Here is a 17,750-nt window from a genome sequence, read left to right as displayed (position 1 = left end):
CTGTTTAGTAGACTATCAAGCTGTATTGACTGCTGCTGGACCTCATTTGGTTATTAAAGAGCAATCGTTTTAATAGTTATGTTTATTGTCATTGATATTTTAGTCAACATCAACTTGTATTTTGCTATGTTTTATTGACTTGTCACTTTAGGGTGCACTTTAGAAGAACTGGACCTGAATATTTGTGCATTCAGATTTTAGTTACATTAGGTATTACATTTAAATTTTGGGATTCAATTATTCCTTTCTTTTGTTTTTAGGCTGTATTTAAAGGTGGAATGCATTTACCTGCAATATATTTTGTGAGCACATTCTTGTACTATATTTATGCCTTTTAATTGCATTGTTAACATGTGGAAATATTTACAATCTCATCTCATGTAATACTTCAAATCAATATATATAATTAAACTGATCAAGACACGTGTTGCAGCAAAAAGCCCTCCATCAGAACAAAAACAGAGAGATCTGACCAGTGCTAACTGCAAGTGGCAAGAAGTGGAAGATTCTTTTCCTCAGTGTGCTCCTCTAGCAGGAGTTGGAGGGACTTCTCTCCTTCTTCTTTTAGCTCTTCCTTCAGCTTGGCACAAACTGACTCACTTCTTTCTCAGCTTTGAGCTTGGTGGCAAGCTTAGTTGAGATTTGTTTATCAAGTCTTACCTAGGGGTGTGCCATCTCGTATCGTTCACGATAATATCGGTATATTTTTTTTATGGTTAAAAAAAATGCATATCATGATATTGGCAACATTCCTACTTCTTGATGTAGTGGTTAAAGTTGTTTTTAATCACAAAAAGCTACTTACTCTCTGTCACTAAACACATGCAGCTTTCAAAATAAGAGCACAGTGTGTTAACAGAATCCACCACAGAACTTTTCCAGAAGACTGTCAAAATAAGATGCCTCAAATAAAACGTACAAGAACTTTTATTCTCTTTTACAAAATGTCATTAAAATATGCCCCCGGAACCTCTAAATGTTTTTTTAAAATTATTTTCTCATACTCAAGAGTCAAGAGTATATGTTTTTGTATTTGGCAACTGTTGAGATTTGCACTTCACACTACATTTTGGAATTTTATTTATTTATTCATATTTTCTATATATTTTTAAGTATTTGGTAATATCGTCAAGAATATCGTTATCGCAAAAATAGCTTGAAATATCGTGATATTCTTTTAGGGCCATATCGCCCACCCTTAGTCTTACCTTCAGGTCCTCTCACTGCTGCTCCATCGTCTGACGGAGGGTCTCCTGCTGAGCTCTCAGCTCCTGCTCCTCACTCACCCTTCCAGTATCAGTGTTCATCTTCATCTCCAGTTGTTGCTGATGGCCGTCTTTCCCCTCCTGACTCATTGATCAATGAGCTTCAGTTTCTCAGCTTCTCTTTCTGAAGCTCAGGAGGACTTGTCTCTTATTTGTCTCTGTCTCTAGTCTGGAGGAGAGCTCCTTCACCTTTTCCTTTAGACAGGCAGCTGCTACAACTCTTTGAAGCGAGCTTTCAGCACCTGTACCTGCGTATCTCAGGTTTTCTTTATTCTGCATTGTTGACATGTTGTTTATGTTATGTACCTGCAATGTACATTGAGCCATGTTTATACACCATAGATTAAACTGTTCCATGCTATCTTTCCCATTTATTATTCATTTCCTCTCAATTTGCTTTTAGTTTAAATGGATTCAGTGAGATGGAAACCCCTCGGGTGCTTGTTTTGCACCTTTTGCTAGTTAATATTCACATCTCCTTTATTAATCTGACAGTTTCAACAGTAATTATGTCAATAATTACAAGCCTAAATCATGATAGATTTCCATTGTTCTCCACTCTGGAGTCATGTACAGATGCAGTAAACGTGTGATTTTCTTGCTTTCTGGTTTGTGAGTATTTGCTTTGCTACTTACAAAGCAGTAAAAAGCCAGGTCAAGTTTGCACTTTGAGTTGACTTTATTAACTGTTTGAATAGCCTGCAGCCAATACATTGTTAACATTCCAACACAAACACGCCGGGATATTCTGGAGCTAAATTAAGCCGGTGTCTGTCTCCAACCCGTGCCTCCCCGTCTCATACAGTAGATGTGTCTTATAACACGATGGGCGAGTCTTTGTGACGAGTCCTTCTCTGTGTCGGTGAGGTCATCCGCTGTAAAATCAGACACGTGTGGTCATGTTTATATTACTGTGAGTAAGGAGCTGAAATAAGTCACGGTGATGCTTCTGGTGGGACCAAAATAACAGCTGCATTGTTTTAAGCATACTGTCTCTCAGAGAGGTTTTTTACATTTGGACTATTTGCTCCATTTTGAAGCAGTATTGTAGGCAGACAATAATTCCCGGGGCAGTGAGCTGAGAAAAGTAGAAATGTTACTCCAGCGTGACTTTAAGCAGCCACCCGTTACAAACGTTGTTACATGAGTGAATGGGCGTTTATCAGAGGTTATTATTCCCATAAATCTGAGCGAGTAGCGGCCTGCTCCACCATCTAGTAGGTCCACTAGGTTGTTGTCTCATAAAGCTGATGGTGAGACGACACCATCATTACAATGACTGTTAATATTGATTTCATTGACTAAAAAGAAGAAATCTGAAACTGAAACCTCTTTATATTTTAATTTCTTCCTATCTTGTCTTTCACTCTCTGTCTCTCTCTCTCTCTCTCTCTCTCTCTCACACTCACACACACACACACACACACACACACACACATTTGACCTGGTCCTCCTCATTGTTCATGTACTGTCCAGGCAAAGTTTGCGGGTCGGGTCGTGAACAGATTACTGAATATTTTTGCATGTCCTGGTGTGGATTGCATCTCATAAAGGACCCAGTTGGGGGCACCTGAACACCACATCAGTAATGAGCAGCCGAGAGGACTTGGAGTAACTGCAAAGCTGTATTTTTAATCATTCAACCTGTGTTTTTCATCAAGATTAAATATTTTACGAAATAAGATTGACTAAAGTGACAAAATGATTGGGTTTTGGCTGATCGACTGAAAAGTAATCAGTATAATCTGATGAGGAGGATACTGATGACTAGGAGAGAAGTTGTAACACAAGATAAATGTTACACACTCACTAACACATTGTCTTGTTGTCACTTTGTTTGGACATAAAAAGGTTAATAAAAACACAAAAAATGTTTTTTTAAAAAAAAAGGTTGATAAATAAGTCTAAAGGGCACTTAAAATGTTTGGTTTATTAATGTATTGCCCTTATGTAAGGTTTTTAATGCAAAATGTAACAGGGTCACAATCTGGTTGAGGGCATTGTGGGAAACGTGAGGTTGAAATATGAGGTTGGGTCAGTTGCATTGTGGGTCAGAACAACATGGTTGCAGATGAAGGATGTGCGACTTCAGTGTGGCAATTCTGCATGTGGTCCAGGTGGAGAACACAACGCAATAGTGTTTCATGTTTATGTGAGTGGGGGTTGTATGTGTTTTCAAAACTTTTATGTCTAAAACTTCAAAGACATCTGTATGAATCGTGGCTGTTATTAAGTTGGGCTGGTGTAGTTACAGGTGGTGTTGTGGTTAGCATTCTGGCCACACGGCTAAAGGTTGCCGGTTCGTCTCTGGCTTATGGCTCTTCTGTGTGGAGATGGCATGTTCTCCCTGTGTCAGGGTGGGTTCTCTCCGGGTTCTCCGGCTTCCTCCCACAGTCCAAAAACATGCAGCTTAGGTTTAATTGGTGACTCTAAATTGTTCGCAGGTGTGTTAATGGTTGTCTGTCTCTATGTTTCTGTCCTGTGATGGTCCAATGTCAGCTGGGATCTCGTGACCCGAGTTCGGATAAGCAGTTAAGGGTAATGGACTAAATCTCAGACTAGATTGAAAATAGCTGCTTCTTGTCACCTATTGGCCACCATATATGCCAACTCTGATACAGCTACCATAAGCTAATAACGACTATATCAGCCTGGTTAGTTTTTCCATCTAGCTCTACCTAATTTTAATTCCACCAAGTGTTGAAATATCCATTATTTTTTATGCCATCCTGGGGGTTTTTCACGATTTTTTTAATAAGGTAATTATTTTTTATACTGTCTTAACTTTGTTCAGTAAGTTAAAGCTGGTTCACATCCTATTAAAAATAATTTGACCTTAAAGCGATAGTTCCGTTTTTTTGAAGTGAGGCTGTATGAGGTACTTATCTACAGTCGATGTATTACGTGCTGTAGATGATGATCTGTGTGTTCCCAGTTTGGAGATCCAGACGCGCTCCAGGAAGGAAACAGACTTCCATGTTCCTACACGTAATCACCACAGATCGGCTGTTTTGGTCCGAATCAAACAGAACCAAGTCCCACTCATGGCAGCAGTAGCTCTCTGGGTCTGTAGGCATGGCTTTACAGTTTACACAGCGGCTCCAGCAGGTAGCTTGGGCTCTTCCTTGGGCTTCATCTTAGGTCTAGTTTCCACAGAATTTTATCCTCACTCAGTCTCTGTCTGCAAAAAATGTTCTTCTGTATATTCTGGTTCATAAAGATATCCTTTGTCTCCACATTGAACTGCATTTCATCATCTCTGTCATAATCACTCATTTTTATTTTCCTGTCTTTGTTGTCTCGTACAAAAACTAGTGACTGCATTCTTATCAAAACAGCTCATCTGCAGCAGTGAAGCATATTATTGCACTTATGCGTAGGAACATGGAAGTTCTACGGTTGAGAAAAAGTAGTGCCAAATGAAACGGGTGTGGATTGCAACAAAAATCAGTGGACGTATCATTATTGTAGCGTACACATAAAAAGGTATAACATTTTTAGGGTGAGTCTTTGTTTAGGTGGTTAAAATACATTTTTGTGAAAGGCCCCATCTGCAGCAATACATTCATTTGTTTCCCAAAGAGAGAACACATAGACCATCATCTACTGCCAAGTAATACATTGACTCTGGGCAAGTACTTCGTACAACCCCACTTCAAAAATACAAACTATCGCTCTAAACTACAGGCAGCACAATCAAAGTTAAAATGTTATTTGAGGACTCTGAGCCTTTTTCTTTGTGTTTGCGTGTGTATTTCGTCATTGGGGTTACCTTTCTTCCCTGAGCAGTCAGAAGCTGGTTACGTAATGTGTTGCCACAGAGAGCGTTTTTTTTTTTACACAAGAGCTCATTGGACCCACTGTTCCAGCTACTCTCCCAGTTTATGCTGAGTTGCCATAACAACAGAGTGGCCGACCCATATTCAACGCTGGGTGTCCATTACCTCTGTAATGTCTTCACTGTTAACTACAGGCTCATATAACTAGAAATGAGTCATTTAGACCGAGAGAGAGAGAGAATATAAATAAAAGGTTTAAGCTATGAGGCAACACTAAGACAGTATTTGTGTGTGTTTGTGGTACATGTAGCTCTGAATCTCAGGCTTGCACCATTTAAAGTGTGTGTTTATGTTTTTCTTTACATCCTAGGCCTGTCTCTGAATCCCAGGTAACGATGGAGACCAAGTTTGGCGAGAGACCAAATGCAGGTGCCTTCATCTCCAACACTCAGAGTGAAGCAGTGGCCAATGAGCTGCAAGAGCTGTCCCTGCAGCCGGCCCCCAGCCTGCTGCCAGTCAGACAGAGGAAGGATGGTAAGCAAACTCAGAATGCTTTTTCTTAACTTTAGTAAAAATGTCCATCAAGTGGCTTTAAAGGGCACACACACTGGACCGTATCATCAGAAACACACTGGTTTAAAGATCCACAGAAGCAAATGTTCCCGTAGTGACAGAGTGTTTGTGTGTCGTGGTTTTTCCAGCATCTGTAGAGCGGCTAGAGTTTACATTTCAGACATACTAGGTCGCCCTTCCCATTACCTCATTATAAACAGCAAGTGCTGTCTTCCAAATACACACTCAGGGGCAAGCTTGTTTACTTGCGCGCGCACACACACACACACACACACACAGACACACAGAGTCTCAAAGGAGAGAAAATTATTGTATACATACCAGTGAAGTGTACTTTTTGAAATGACGGTTGAATAGCAAAGTTGATCTTAAACTCGACCCAGACACTAAGACGCGTGTCTGAAAGTATAAATACACCAATTATTAGAGTGAATGATACTTTTTCTCTCTGCCCCAGCTGTATCTCTAAGGCAGGCTGTGGTGAACAGTCTTGATTTTTAAATTGTGTTCAGATTTAAGGACTTAGGCCCATTTAAACCTGGTACCCTTTAGAGTATTAAACCACTAGTACCACGAGGGAAATAAAATGTTTTCAGAGCAGGTCCTCATTTTTCTTCTTTAAGATGATTTTTTTGGCATTTTCAAGTAGGGATGGCACAATACCACTTTTTCTGGTCTGATACTGATACAGCAACCATACGTATCTGCCAATACTAAATACGAAACAGCCTTTTTCGCTTAAACAACTAAACTGTTAAACAACTATCTACCTTTAAAACAACTCCTGAAGACCCAGCTCTTCAGAGAGCACCTTCTCTCCTAACACCAAACAACAATTCTGCTCCTTAAAGAATCATCACTAGCACTTGTTGCTGCACTAACGGCTCTTATTGCACTATACCTTGATTGTTTCCGTAAGCCATTTTGGATAAAACCGTCTGCTAAATGACTAAATGTAATGTAAATGTAACTACTCCCCTAAAGGAAGAAATACAATGCCCACAACAATACCTCAATATAACTCTAACTGTCCACGTGACACATGCTGCTCACCTCTCTCTCTACGGCAGGTCGCCCAAAGTTAAGTGAAGCATCTACGCATTTGTCTTGGCTAATGGACAGAATTGGATTTTACTTTTTTGTTTCTTTCGATATCCGATCCAGTGATTTTGGCCAATATCAGCCCAATACCCATACTAATTATAATACTAATTATCGGATTGGCACATCCCTATTTCATGCTTTATTATGCAGTGACAGAGATAAAGCAAGGGGCAGACAGAGGAGAAGACATGCAGCAAAGGGACCTCGGGCCAGATTCGAGCCCGAGTCCGCTGCGTCAGGGACTCAGCCTGTGTGCTCTACCAGTGGTCCACCTGACCACAACGCATTGAGTGCATGGCATAAACATGTGTTTCTCAGCTCTGACACACCAGGCCACGGTTGACCAATGTAAGGCCACTGGTAAGTGTCTGTGGCCCTAGTTTTGGTGATACTAGTCTTTTTTTTCCCCAGCCAATTATTGTAAGAACCTTCTATTTAATTCTGACCTGTGTGTTTGTATTTATGTGTATTTGTATTTTGAAAGAAGTATCTTTCTGTTCTTTCTAACATCAACAAACTCTCTCTATATAATATTTTAAACCACTTTCATTCTGTCATAATCCCTGCATGTTAGGTTGGCTTATTTCTCTTAATTCATAAAAGGTAACTCTGCTTGTTTGGTGACTAAAGAAACAATAATATGCAGGAATCTTCCTTTGCTTTTTTGTATTCAGTGGAAATTTGTATGCACATTTGACCAATTAAAGTAAACCCTGGAGCAAAAAAAAATATTGAATTTACACAGAGAGATCATGATAAATCATAATGAAAAGACAAATGACACGGTGCCTTAAGTGTAAACCATTTTCCGCTGAATGGATTAAGTTTTATCTACAAGAAAACATTGTTTTCTTTCTCTTCTTCTCCTTTCCTCAGAAGGACACGGCACAGGGATTTTATGTTTTGTTGTTTTTGTTTCAGTATTGCAATATGAATATATCTGCTACAGTAAGTAAACAGCTGACACTGTAATCTGAAGCATGTGGGGCAAAGCACTGTGCCGTTCCACTTTAAAATGGTGAATGTCTCCACCTTGTGGCCAATACCGTTACTACAACCAGCATTTTGCAAGACAAACAAATGTGAATCTGTAGTTCATGAACAGAACACCATCTGACAGACTCAAGTTTAGTTTAAGTCCCCTTCAAATCCTTTGAATCAGCCCTGATGACTGCATGTGCCAGTGTGTGTCTATGTGTGTGTCTGTGTGTGTGCGTGAAACCCTAGACCCAGTGTGCACAGATAAAGAGTTTCTGGATATAGCGAAGAGGCCAGCTGGTCCTGCTATTTTAACCAGTTGGAGAGAGTACAGAGGTTAAGAGCAAAGAGAGATGTAATATCAGAGGAGGGTTGGTTCAGTGGTGGGGGGTGATTTGAAGTGCAGAAACTGTATTGGCTGGGGAAATGGGGAAACCGTGGGTGCAGGAGTACTCAGGAAGAACAATCTAGAATATAAAGTCAAATTAAGCGTTCATATGTAAGTTTAAGGAGGCTAGTCGTGCATGTGGCAACTTAAAACAAAGAGTCTCTGGGAGTAATTTGTTTTTCCATACTTTTGTCTGTCACTGTGCTCATGACACAGCCAGATAACAGTTTTGTCAGACCACAGGACATGTCTCCAAAAATTAAGGTCTTTGTCCCTGTGTGCATTTGCAAACTGTAATCTGACTTTTTTATGTTTCTTTTGGAGTAATGGCTTCTTCCTGGCAGAGTGGCCTTTCAGTCCATGTCGGTACAGTACTCGTTTCACTGTGGATAATGACACACTCTTACCAACTTCAACCAGCATCACAAGGTCTTTTGCTTTTGTTCTTGGGTTGATATGCACATTTTGGACCAAAGCACGTTCATCTCTGGGACACAGAGCCCGTCTCCTTCCTGAGCGGTATGATGGCTGGACATTCCCATGGTGTTTATACTTGGGTATAATTATTTGAACAGATGAATGTGGCACCTTCAGGCATCTGGAAATTGCACCCAAGGATGAACCAGACTTGTGCAAGTCCACAATTCTCCTCCTGATATCTTGGTTGATTTCTTTTGACTTTCCCATGATGTTACACAAAGAAGCAGTGTGTTTCAGGTGTGCCTTAAAATACATCCACAGGTGTGTCTCTAATTAACTCTAATGTTGTCGATAAACCTATCAGAAGCTTCCAAAGACATGACAGCATCATCTGGGCTTTCCCAAATTGTTTCAAGGCATAATAATGTTAGTGTATGTAAACTTCTGACTTTGAAGAAAGTAATAAAAAATTGTCTAAAAAAATCCTTCTCTCATTATTCTGGCATTTAGCATATAGAAATAATTTTGGTAATCCTAACGGACCTAAAACAGGAAAAGTGATTGTCTGATTTCATGTCAGACAGTGAGAAAAAAAGCATATGTGTCTTTTTATATAGTGTATGTAAACTTCTGGTTTCAACTGTATACATCCATACAGACATTAAATGCTACTTTTGGAGCTGTCAAAATACAGTACAGTCCCATTATTTTTAATAGCTAACTGAAAAAATGAGAAGGCCCTAATTTATTCTGTGTTTTTTTATAGTCCTCAGTTTGACTGACTGTGGATCAATAGTTAATGACTTCATTTTTATTTTGAGCTGAGTTTTCCCTCAGTGGCCTGTTTGAAAAATGCAAGACAGACTCATATAAAGTAAACAGTCTGGAATAGAGTTGGTAAGAAAATGTGCATCGTTAAGTCAGAAGCGAATTTAAAAAATAAAAGATTTTCTGATGGTGATAAACTTGTACTTTAAGAGAATTAAAAAAAAACTTTAGAAATATAAATTATTTTTGTGGAAAGCAAAATTTATATTATTGTAGAGTGCATGACAGTAACATGCATGACAACACCACCAGGGGGTGGAGGAGTTAATTTGACACTTGTTTACAGCTTTGTCTTGTTGAAACTGGAGATGAGGCAGATGTGTAGCAATAAATAACAGAGGAAAATATGAAAATAACATTAAGAGCCATACTTAAGTTATTAAAACTTTAATTACAACAAGGCTAAGTTGAGTTCTTTTATTTATAAAGTTATAAGTGACATGTTATAATTAACGGTCTAGCTTTTCATGATCTATGTTCCTATTAAATCTCTTAATGAATCTTGAAAACTGCTTCTCAACAAAAAACAAATATTGGATCAGTGGCCTTAATATAATCAAAAAATAAACTAATAGCAAACAAGTGTCCAGCGACCATAAAGCATGAGCTTAATGATAACTATCCCTCTGCACAGGAGCCTCAGTCTTGCTTTAATTTCCTGTATTGCAGAGCAGGGAGCTGTCAGGGCTCTCTGAAGTACTGAGTCAGGTTTTTAATGAACACACACACTGACACATTCATGTACTGCAGCTACTTTTGGCAATGACTTTTGACCTCTAGTCTCATCATTTTCTTTCGATGACATAACAGCGAATCCTTTTAATAGATCTGTAGATCACCTCCCCAGAGAGGACAGCGAGACACTGATGTCTAGTCCAAGGGTTAAGCAGAAAACACTTTCAAGAATTTAAACCTTTTTTCACAAGATTTGGTTTGTACCGGGTTCGTTGATCAAAAGGTGTTGAATTCTCGTGAAATGAGGTCTTTGTACACATCCTACGGTGCTTGGAACCCTGTGGGGTTTTCCCAGTTAGTGCGGTTTGTTTGGGCATGTGTGAACACAGTACGCACACTTGGGTGGGGACCAAAACAACCACACCAAGACCCTTGAGAGGAGGTGGTCTCAGTCCAGTTCCAAACAAACTCTGGAGGTTGGTTTGTGGTGGGATCACAAGCTAACCTAGAACTGACCCAACTACTAGCTGTACTCTACCAGCTAAACAGCTCCTGTAGACAGGTCTGCTTTGTATTCTGGGATGCGGAAGAGCACACAACACACACAACAAAATTCTTTAGAAACACTGTCTATTCTTTTCAACCTGTTTTCTTATATAACCAAATTGTCAGATGTGATCAGGTTCATTCTTATGTGACAAGGTCAGCTAATGGTGGTCAGATGATGTTACCATGTCCAAAATCAAATGCCTTAAAGAGTTTACAGTTATTTATCGTGCTATCAGTTATTGGAATAATTGCCCACTGAATATACGTGAACTGAATAGTAAAGTATCTTTTAATTATTACTTGAGAATGCACTATTTAAATTTGTGAGTAGTGAATTAACATATTTACTGTTTGAAAGTGACAATTAATGTAATAGATATGAATGTAATAGCTTATTCGGAATGATTTCTGATACGTATATAATAATGTCTACAATGTTTAATTGTTAAGTGATTTTTGTTTTGTCTTGTGGACCCCAGGAAGACTAGCTCGTCCCACTTTTGGTGACAGCTAATGGGGATCTTTTTAACAATAAACAATAAACACAAACTGTAGACAAACTGTTGCTTGGTTAAAATTATAATTGTAGATAGCTAGGAAATGAGCCAGAGTCAATTTAAATATATATTCTGTATTATTGTTTTCTCTCCTGTCCTAGACACATCTGTCCAACTAGAAAAGCACTAGGAAAGCACAACCTCTGCCAAGACATGCCTTATCTCACTATAAGCGTCTATTCTGACACTGTCAATGTTGTTCAAATGCACAATCTTTAAATATTGATGAAAATTAAAAAATAATTTGTGTCCCCACTAGGGATGGGCAGTTGGAAGAAACCTGCTAACTCCATTATCTATAACGTTAACGGTCAATTAATTGATTAATAGCTGCAGGCATACATGAGCAAAAAAAAGATATATATACAGTATGCAAAAGCCTGTTCTGATAACAGACGCTTTTATTTTGAAAGAAAAAAAGAGATCGTAAAACTATCCTGTTGATCGTAAAACTAAGTCAAGTGAGATTAAACTGTACATATAACGTCAAGGAGTTCAACGTTTTATATTTTAGCCCCTGAAGATGCATGAGGTTAGTTTTCACAGTAATCTTGCATGTTTAAAAGTGTTTTTTGTGTTTAAATACATTTTGGATTAAATTAAACTCAGCTAGCAAGGTTGGATACAGTAAGATAGTTTTGCTCCAATTAATACAAAGTTTGCAAAGCTCGGCTTATTCACATACAGGTGCGGAACTGAACGCTTGGCGTGTTTCAGTTCAGTGAGTACTGATACACAGTCATAGATAAAATTAAAATAAAACATACACGGATCAATTAAAAATTTCACGTGATCGACCAAATTCTTAACGACCATTAATTGATCATCGATTAATTATTCCCATCCCTAGTATCCCCCCGTGACTCTGGTCTGTAATATAATGGGTTCTTCCTTGGCTCACGCTACACCAATTGACCAAGTTTAATGAAAAACAAGTCAAGCTGAAAACATGACTATTGTGTTGAGTAACACGTTGAAAGCTGTTTCCAGTATTTGTGACACAGCCCTGCCTTTTATTTCATGAAAATTGGGCAGATAGTTTTTCTGTTATCCTGCTGACAAGCCCAACCGAGAACATACACTCTCTGCCGGAAGAGAAAACAGTTATTATTGTATAAATAGAAACAAAAAATATTACAGTTTTTTTGTGATCAGTAATAGGCCATACAACATCACAAATGTTGTGGTATTCTTGATCATTTAACATGAAGGCTAATTTACAGCATGCGGAAGGAAGTTATTGCTTTTAGCACAATGACTTGTTGATGTTTGTCTTTATGTTGAGCAATCAGGAAGTTCCTGTCTCTTTCTTGTCATTCAGTATCTTGAGGTCGCATCTCCACCTCCATCCTCCTCAGCTTGAACACTTCTGCTATATTGTAAAGATATTCAGTCACTTGAAATACCCCTTCACCTCCACAAGACCTTGGCAACTCTACCTCTCCAAACTGCTACTTTGAGATCGTTTTCTGTTTATTAATAAACAGCGATTAACATCTTCCTCCACTGACAGAGGAGGATTGTGCTCTGTGTGTGGGAGAGAGAGAGAGATAGAGAAAGACAGAGATTTACGGTCCACTTGGAGCCCTGAGCAATTTGTTGGCTTTTATCTCAGCATTTATGACTGATATGAGCACAAACTTTATAGAGACTTAACTGAGTCGGATACAAATGTATGTGTGGACACATCTTTAGATACTCTGTTGCATAAATTATGCAGATACATTAGTCATAGAGTTGAACACATACATGTAGAGCCTCTCTTTCTGAGAGCGCACACCTACACACATGCACACAAACACACACAGCAAAGCGGGATTATCCCTGGCAGCGTTCTGGTTGGGGTCTTATCTGAAGTAATGGCGGATCAGAGTCCTGATTCGTTTTCCCCACTCTTGTCAGACTGAGGAGTTCTTTGCCTGGGGACACCACATCTTGCATATTAACACGCTCTGTTATAAAAATGCACCCGCAGACACATCATCCTGCATATTTAACGTGTGCACACAAATACGCAGACTGCTATTGGTGTGCATCAGATCACTTAACAGTCCTTTATGCCTCCAATCACTCCTTTGTTTTGAAGCACCGCCACCGCCGCCTAATTTGTTTCATCAACATAATGTGAACATGACAAGCACCGTCAGTTCATTGTAATGCTAACCGACAGATGAGAAGGGAGCGCTTCGTTTTTTTCACCTTGAAAGGGCCCTCTCTCACCTTTTAATGTCATGTCATATTATCTAATGCCACCTGGGACAGAGCCTTAATAATGGAGATGAATGAAACGGGAACAGGTGTTTTCTACTGACAAACAGCCAGGGGAGATGAGAAAAGAAAGAGAGTGATAAAGGCAGTTTAAAGGCATGCAGGCAGGTATACCCTTTATTAAACTGCTGAAATGAAACAGATCAGGTGGTAGTCGGACTCTGGATGCAGAATACATTTAGGTTTTATCGCTGCACGCCTGGGTGCTTTGGGTGCACATCTCTCCCATTTGTCCCAATATCTTAGCAATGCCTGGAGGGAATTTCTTAAAATTTGGCACAAATGTCCACTTGAACTCAGGGATGAACTGCTTGAATTTGGTGGTAAACTGTTGAAGGTCAAGGTCACAGTTACCTCATGTCCATTTGTCAAAAACTTCCACTTGGACCAAAGGATGAACTGATTTTGGAGATCAAGAAGGGCTGGGTGATATGGGAAAAAAAGATCACAATATATGTTTTCATATCGTCTGATCTTGATTATTATCATGATTTTTTATATTGTTTTAAAACTGCCAGTGTTAAAGCATATGTACTGAAAACTAAAGAAACTAGAGATTAGTTCAATATTTAATTAACATGCAAAGTAAATGACAAAGCAAATTAAATAAGATGAACATAGAAAAATATAAATAAACACAGTGAACTACTTTACAGTCCTGAGTGTTTTTGCAGGTATAAGACCCAAAATAAACAATTGAGATTTGTTGTTCTTAGAAAGCCCACGCTGTTAATGTTTTGTCTTTTATTGAACTGAGTTCCATTCAGTAATAACTTGTTTCTCAAGTTTCCATAAGTCCCACACTCTTGAATGCACCATACCTGTGTTTATTGCTCCAAGTCATGGCTGACATCTATTTCACTGCCCTCAGCTCTACCTTTAGCTCCACATTTGGTCTTTCTGTTTACTTCCCCGGCAACTTACAAACAGTAGTGGAGCAGGAAAAGGTTGACTTTGATTGGCTGTTCTCACATGTTTGATTGAGTAAATATGCTCACAGCTGATCATCATAATTGACCTGAAATTAAGTCGTGATCATTAATCACAATCATATAATTGCCCAGGCTCACTCAAGAATTAATTCATTCAAGAATTCATTTCCCATAAATGCCAAATGGGATAAAATACTAAATGGATGACATTTTATATGGAACAGAAGGAGAGATTGTGACCATTTTTTTTTTTTTTTGCATTTGATCAGATAGTCTAGTGAGATTTTTATTGATCTTCTGTGCTCCCGGGTTGACATGGTAGTACATACAAGGTGCGACTTCACTGCTTGGCAGTGAATACAACCATGGCGTGGTAATTCTAGTCCTCTCTTCTTTTCCAAGTCAAACCCACACCACTGTGGTATTCTGCACCTTTCAGATGATCTGACGGTCTTTGCAGTTGCCAGTGTCCTGCCCTCTGCTGAACTGCACTAGAAAAGTTCCTGACTTTGAATCATTTGAACACGGTTCGCAGGAAACTGCAAACACAAAAGTCAGACGGGTGGCAGAAACACAGACAAACAGAAAAGTAGAAATCAGACAGAAAAGATGCATACAGAGTGGAAACAGGTGTTGCAAGGTTTGTGTGTTTAATGATTTTAGGCCTGAAGGCATGATGGCAGAGAGTCGCTCACACAGGTGCATATCATTGACACCACACTGAGCTCAGATCAGAAGTGCTAAGTAAGAGGAATGTTGTGAGGAGGAAAGGAGCTCCGCTAAGAACGTATGTATATTTGTGTGTGTGTGTGTGTGTGCTCATGTGCGCCTGTTTGTGTCTGTCAGTAGCTGAATGACTGAGTACAACAACAGCTGGGACAGAGTGCTTGATCACAGATTCACTGACATTTGACACACACACGAGCACACACGAGTCTTAGTCAGTCCTGTAGCTGCAGCAAATACAGCTGAAGTTCTTCTAAAGCTGCAGTAGCTGTGATACAGCAGCTTTTTATTTGCACCATTTTTTATTGTAACACTACTTTACATCACTACTTTACATTTTAGAAGGACCACCACTACTTTCATTGAATCTGATCAAGGAGTTTTTTTTTCAAAAGAAGTTTTGATGAGGAGGAGAAATCTCTTTTGATAGTGTTTGATTTGAGAAACTTTGCACAACTCTTCTTTTCATGTTACGTTGCTTTAAAGATATTTTTGGTTTTCACTCAAAACAACTGTATCCACCAACTTGGCAATCATCAAAGAGGATTACGTTGTTCTGTTTTGTGGATGTGCAGACTTGTGACAGCTGCATTAATCCAACACCTGGACTCGGCTGTCGTCTGTTTCCTTCCTTTTGCTTTCTTTGCGCCTGTCCCCGAGTCTCAGTCAGAGTAATTTTCTACTTTGATGGCCATGCTGGAACACCTGCCGTGTGTCCGCATCGACCCTGCCCCTCTGAGGCCTCCGCCAATCAGCAGGAACGTGGATGAGAGAGCCCTGCGGTTTGAGCTAGAGCGCCAGGCCTGTCAGAGTCTTAGACAAGGTGGGATGCCTGTTTGTTGTCATGCTTTATAAAGTCAAACCTGCAGTGCTTTTGAAATGTCTGTAGCTTGTCCGGTGAATACTTTGACTTCGGTGGTAGTTCATTTGGAGAAAAATTGGCCACAATGTTCACTCAGGCAATATTTGCAGGTTATTGTCAATTTAAAACAGCATTATAAACTGCGTCGACTTTAAAGTGTATAGGCGTTCACCCAGGTTTATTTTCTGGGCTCAGGTTTTAAATGGATCAAGTACTCTACAAGTGGCAGGGTTACAGTTGGGGATCAGCCAGCCCGGGCACAGCACACTTTGGCTAGAGCTAATGAACTCTGCAACCTGTTGACTGTAGCGGCGCTGGCCTTGGGCCAAAGTCGCTGGACTGAGAGCAGTTTGGACAGATTTAGGAAAGGCGAACTCCGAGTGACTTCCAGGGAAGTCTAAAGTGTAATAACATGGATTGAGCCAAGTGCTAATAATGAGATTTAAATTTTAAGCTTTTTCTATTACCTTTCGCCAAGAAGTTTTGATTTGTTTGCCTGTTAGTCTGCAGGAAAGCGGAAAAACTACTGGCCCCAACTGAAGTTGGTGAAACGGTGTAACATGGGAAGAAGCCATTAGATCTTTGAGTGGATCCAAAACAACTGGGCAGATACACTAATTACTTTTCAAGTTAGTTAACATTGTGAGATTGGGTATGGCAGAATAAATGGAACTAAAACTCCAAAAGATGGTAAAAAAGTTCAGTATAGTGACAAAAAATAGCCAATCGCAGAGATACAATGATATCACATCCACGTCCACAGCTAGCAATAATTATTTGGGGAAGCCTAAGCATGTAGTTCCTCAAACTAAAGCTGACTAAAGCAGTTGTTATGGAGCACTTGGGAACAGGGGTTTCATGGGAGGAACATAAATACGCACATATCATTAAACTCTAAAATACTCTTACTCACTTTCAAACTTGAATAGTTTGAAATAAACTGCTAAAGTTATATTTTTTTTAATTCCAACCACTTGATGTTTGTACTAAGTACACAATAGCATATATTTTCTGGTTTTTATAGTATGTATGTTAAGTATAGAGGTGGGAATCACCAGAGGTCCCACAATACGATTTTATCCCGATACTTGAGTCACGATACGATACTATTGCGATTTTAAGCAGTTTTTGGATTGTGTTATTTTCTTCCCGCGTTCTGATTTGCAGCCATGTATTTAAAGAGGAGAACCCAGAGAGCCAATTTTCATTGAGATAGATGTCAGAGGTCACATGACCACTTTGAAAATCACCATGGAACATAAAAAAATAGCCTAAATTTGCAGCATTATTTTGACATTTTCCCGACACGATTTCCTGATGCACATTGTGCCTATACCATGTACCAGTATCTACACTATATTCCTAAAAGTAAGCCCGCTACGGCCTCCAAAAACCCCCCAGCAAAAATCGGAGCCCTAAATATCAATACTTGGCGGCCATGGGTCGATAAAATATTTCCTCGCAAAATATCGCACTACTATACTGTATCAATTTTTTCCCCACCTCAAGTAAGTATGTGAAATATTTCCAATTTAGAAGTAAAAAATAAATCCGTAATTGAGATACTGAGGCATGAGCTGGGCACAACCCTCGTGAACAACCATTTAAAAAAACCAACACACAAATCTAATAGTTTTGGAAATGTACCCTGACATATAACGTGGTTGCACATACACTGCGTGTGATTTTCTGTCAACTGTGGCTTGGCATATTTTTACCCACATCGGTCTCATTACAATTAGTGAGAATAATTTGATAAATTAACAGGATCTGTACCAAGGTAAGCTGAGACATGATTATTATTACAAGTGACCACACTCTTCTGAACTGTCTCCCCTGCCATGTG

The 17,750-nt window shown here is 39.3% G+C and overlaps 1 protein-coding gene across 1 annotated transcript in view; it reads left to right on the top strand.

The window, feature by feature from the left end:
• Positions 1 to 17,750, top strand: part of LOC131982806 (myocardin-related transcription factor A-like) — a 48,431-nt gene that overhangs the window by 1,428 nt on the left and 29,253 nt on the right. Inside the window, exon 2 of the mRNA XM_059347424.1 lies at positions 5,415 to 5,578. Coding sequence (XP_059203407.1) covers positions 5,415 to 5,578 — 164 coding nt within the window. The remainder of the gene's footprint in view (positions 1 to 5,414; positions 5,579 to 17,750) is intronic.

The sequence above is a fragment of the Centropristis striata genome, chromosome 13 (assembly GCF_030273125.1).
Source record: "Centropristis striata isolate RG_2023a ecotype Rhode Island chromosome 13, C.striata_1.0, whole genome shotgun sequence".
NCBI lineage: Eukaryota > Metazoa > Chordata > Actinopteri > Perciformes > Serranidae > Centropristis > Centropristis striata.
The sequence above is the reverse complement of the archived record's forward strand: the minus strand, read 5'-3'. Positions and strand labels throughout refer to the sequence as shown.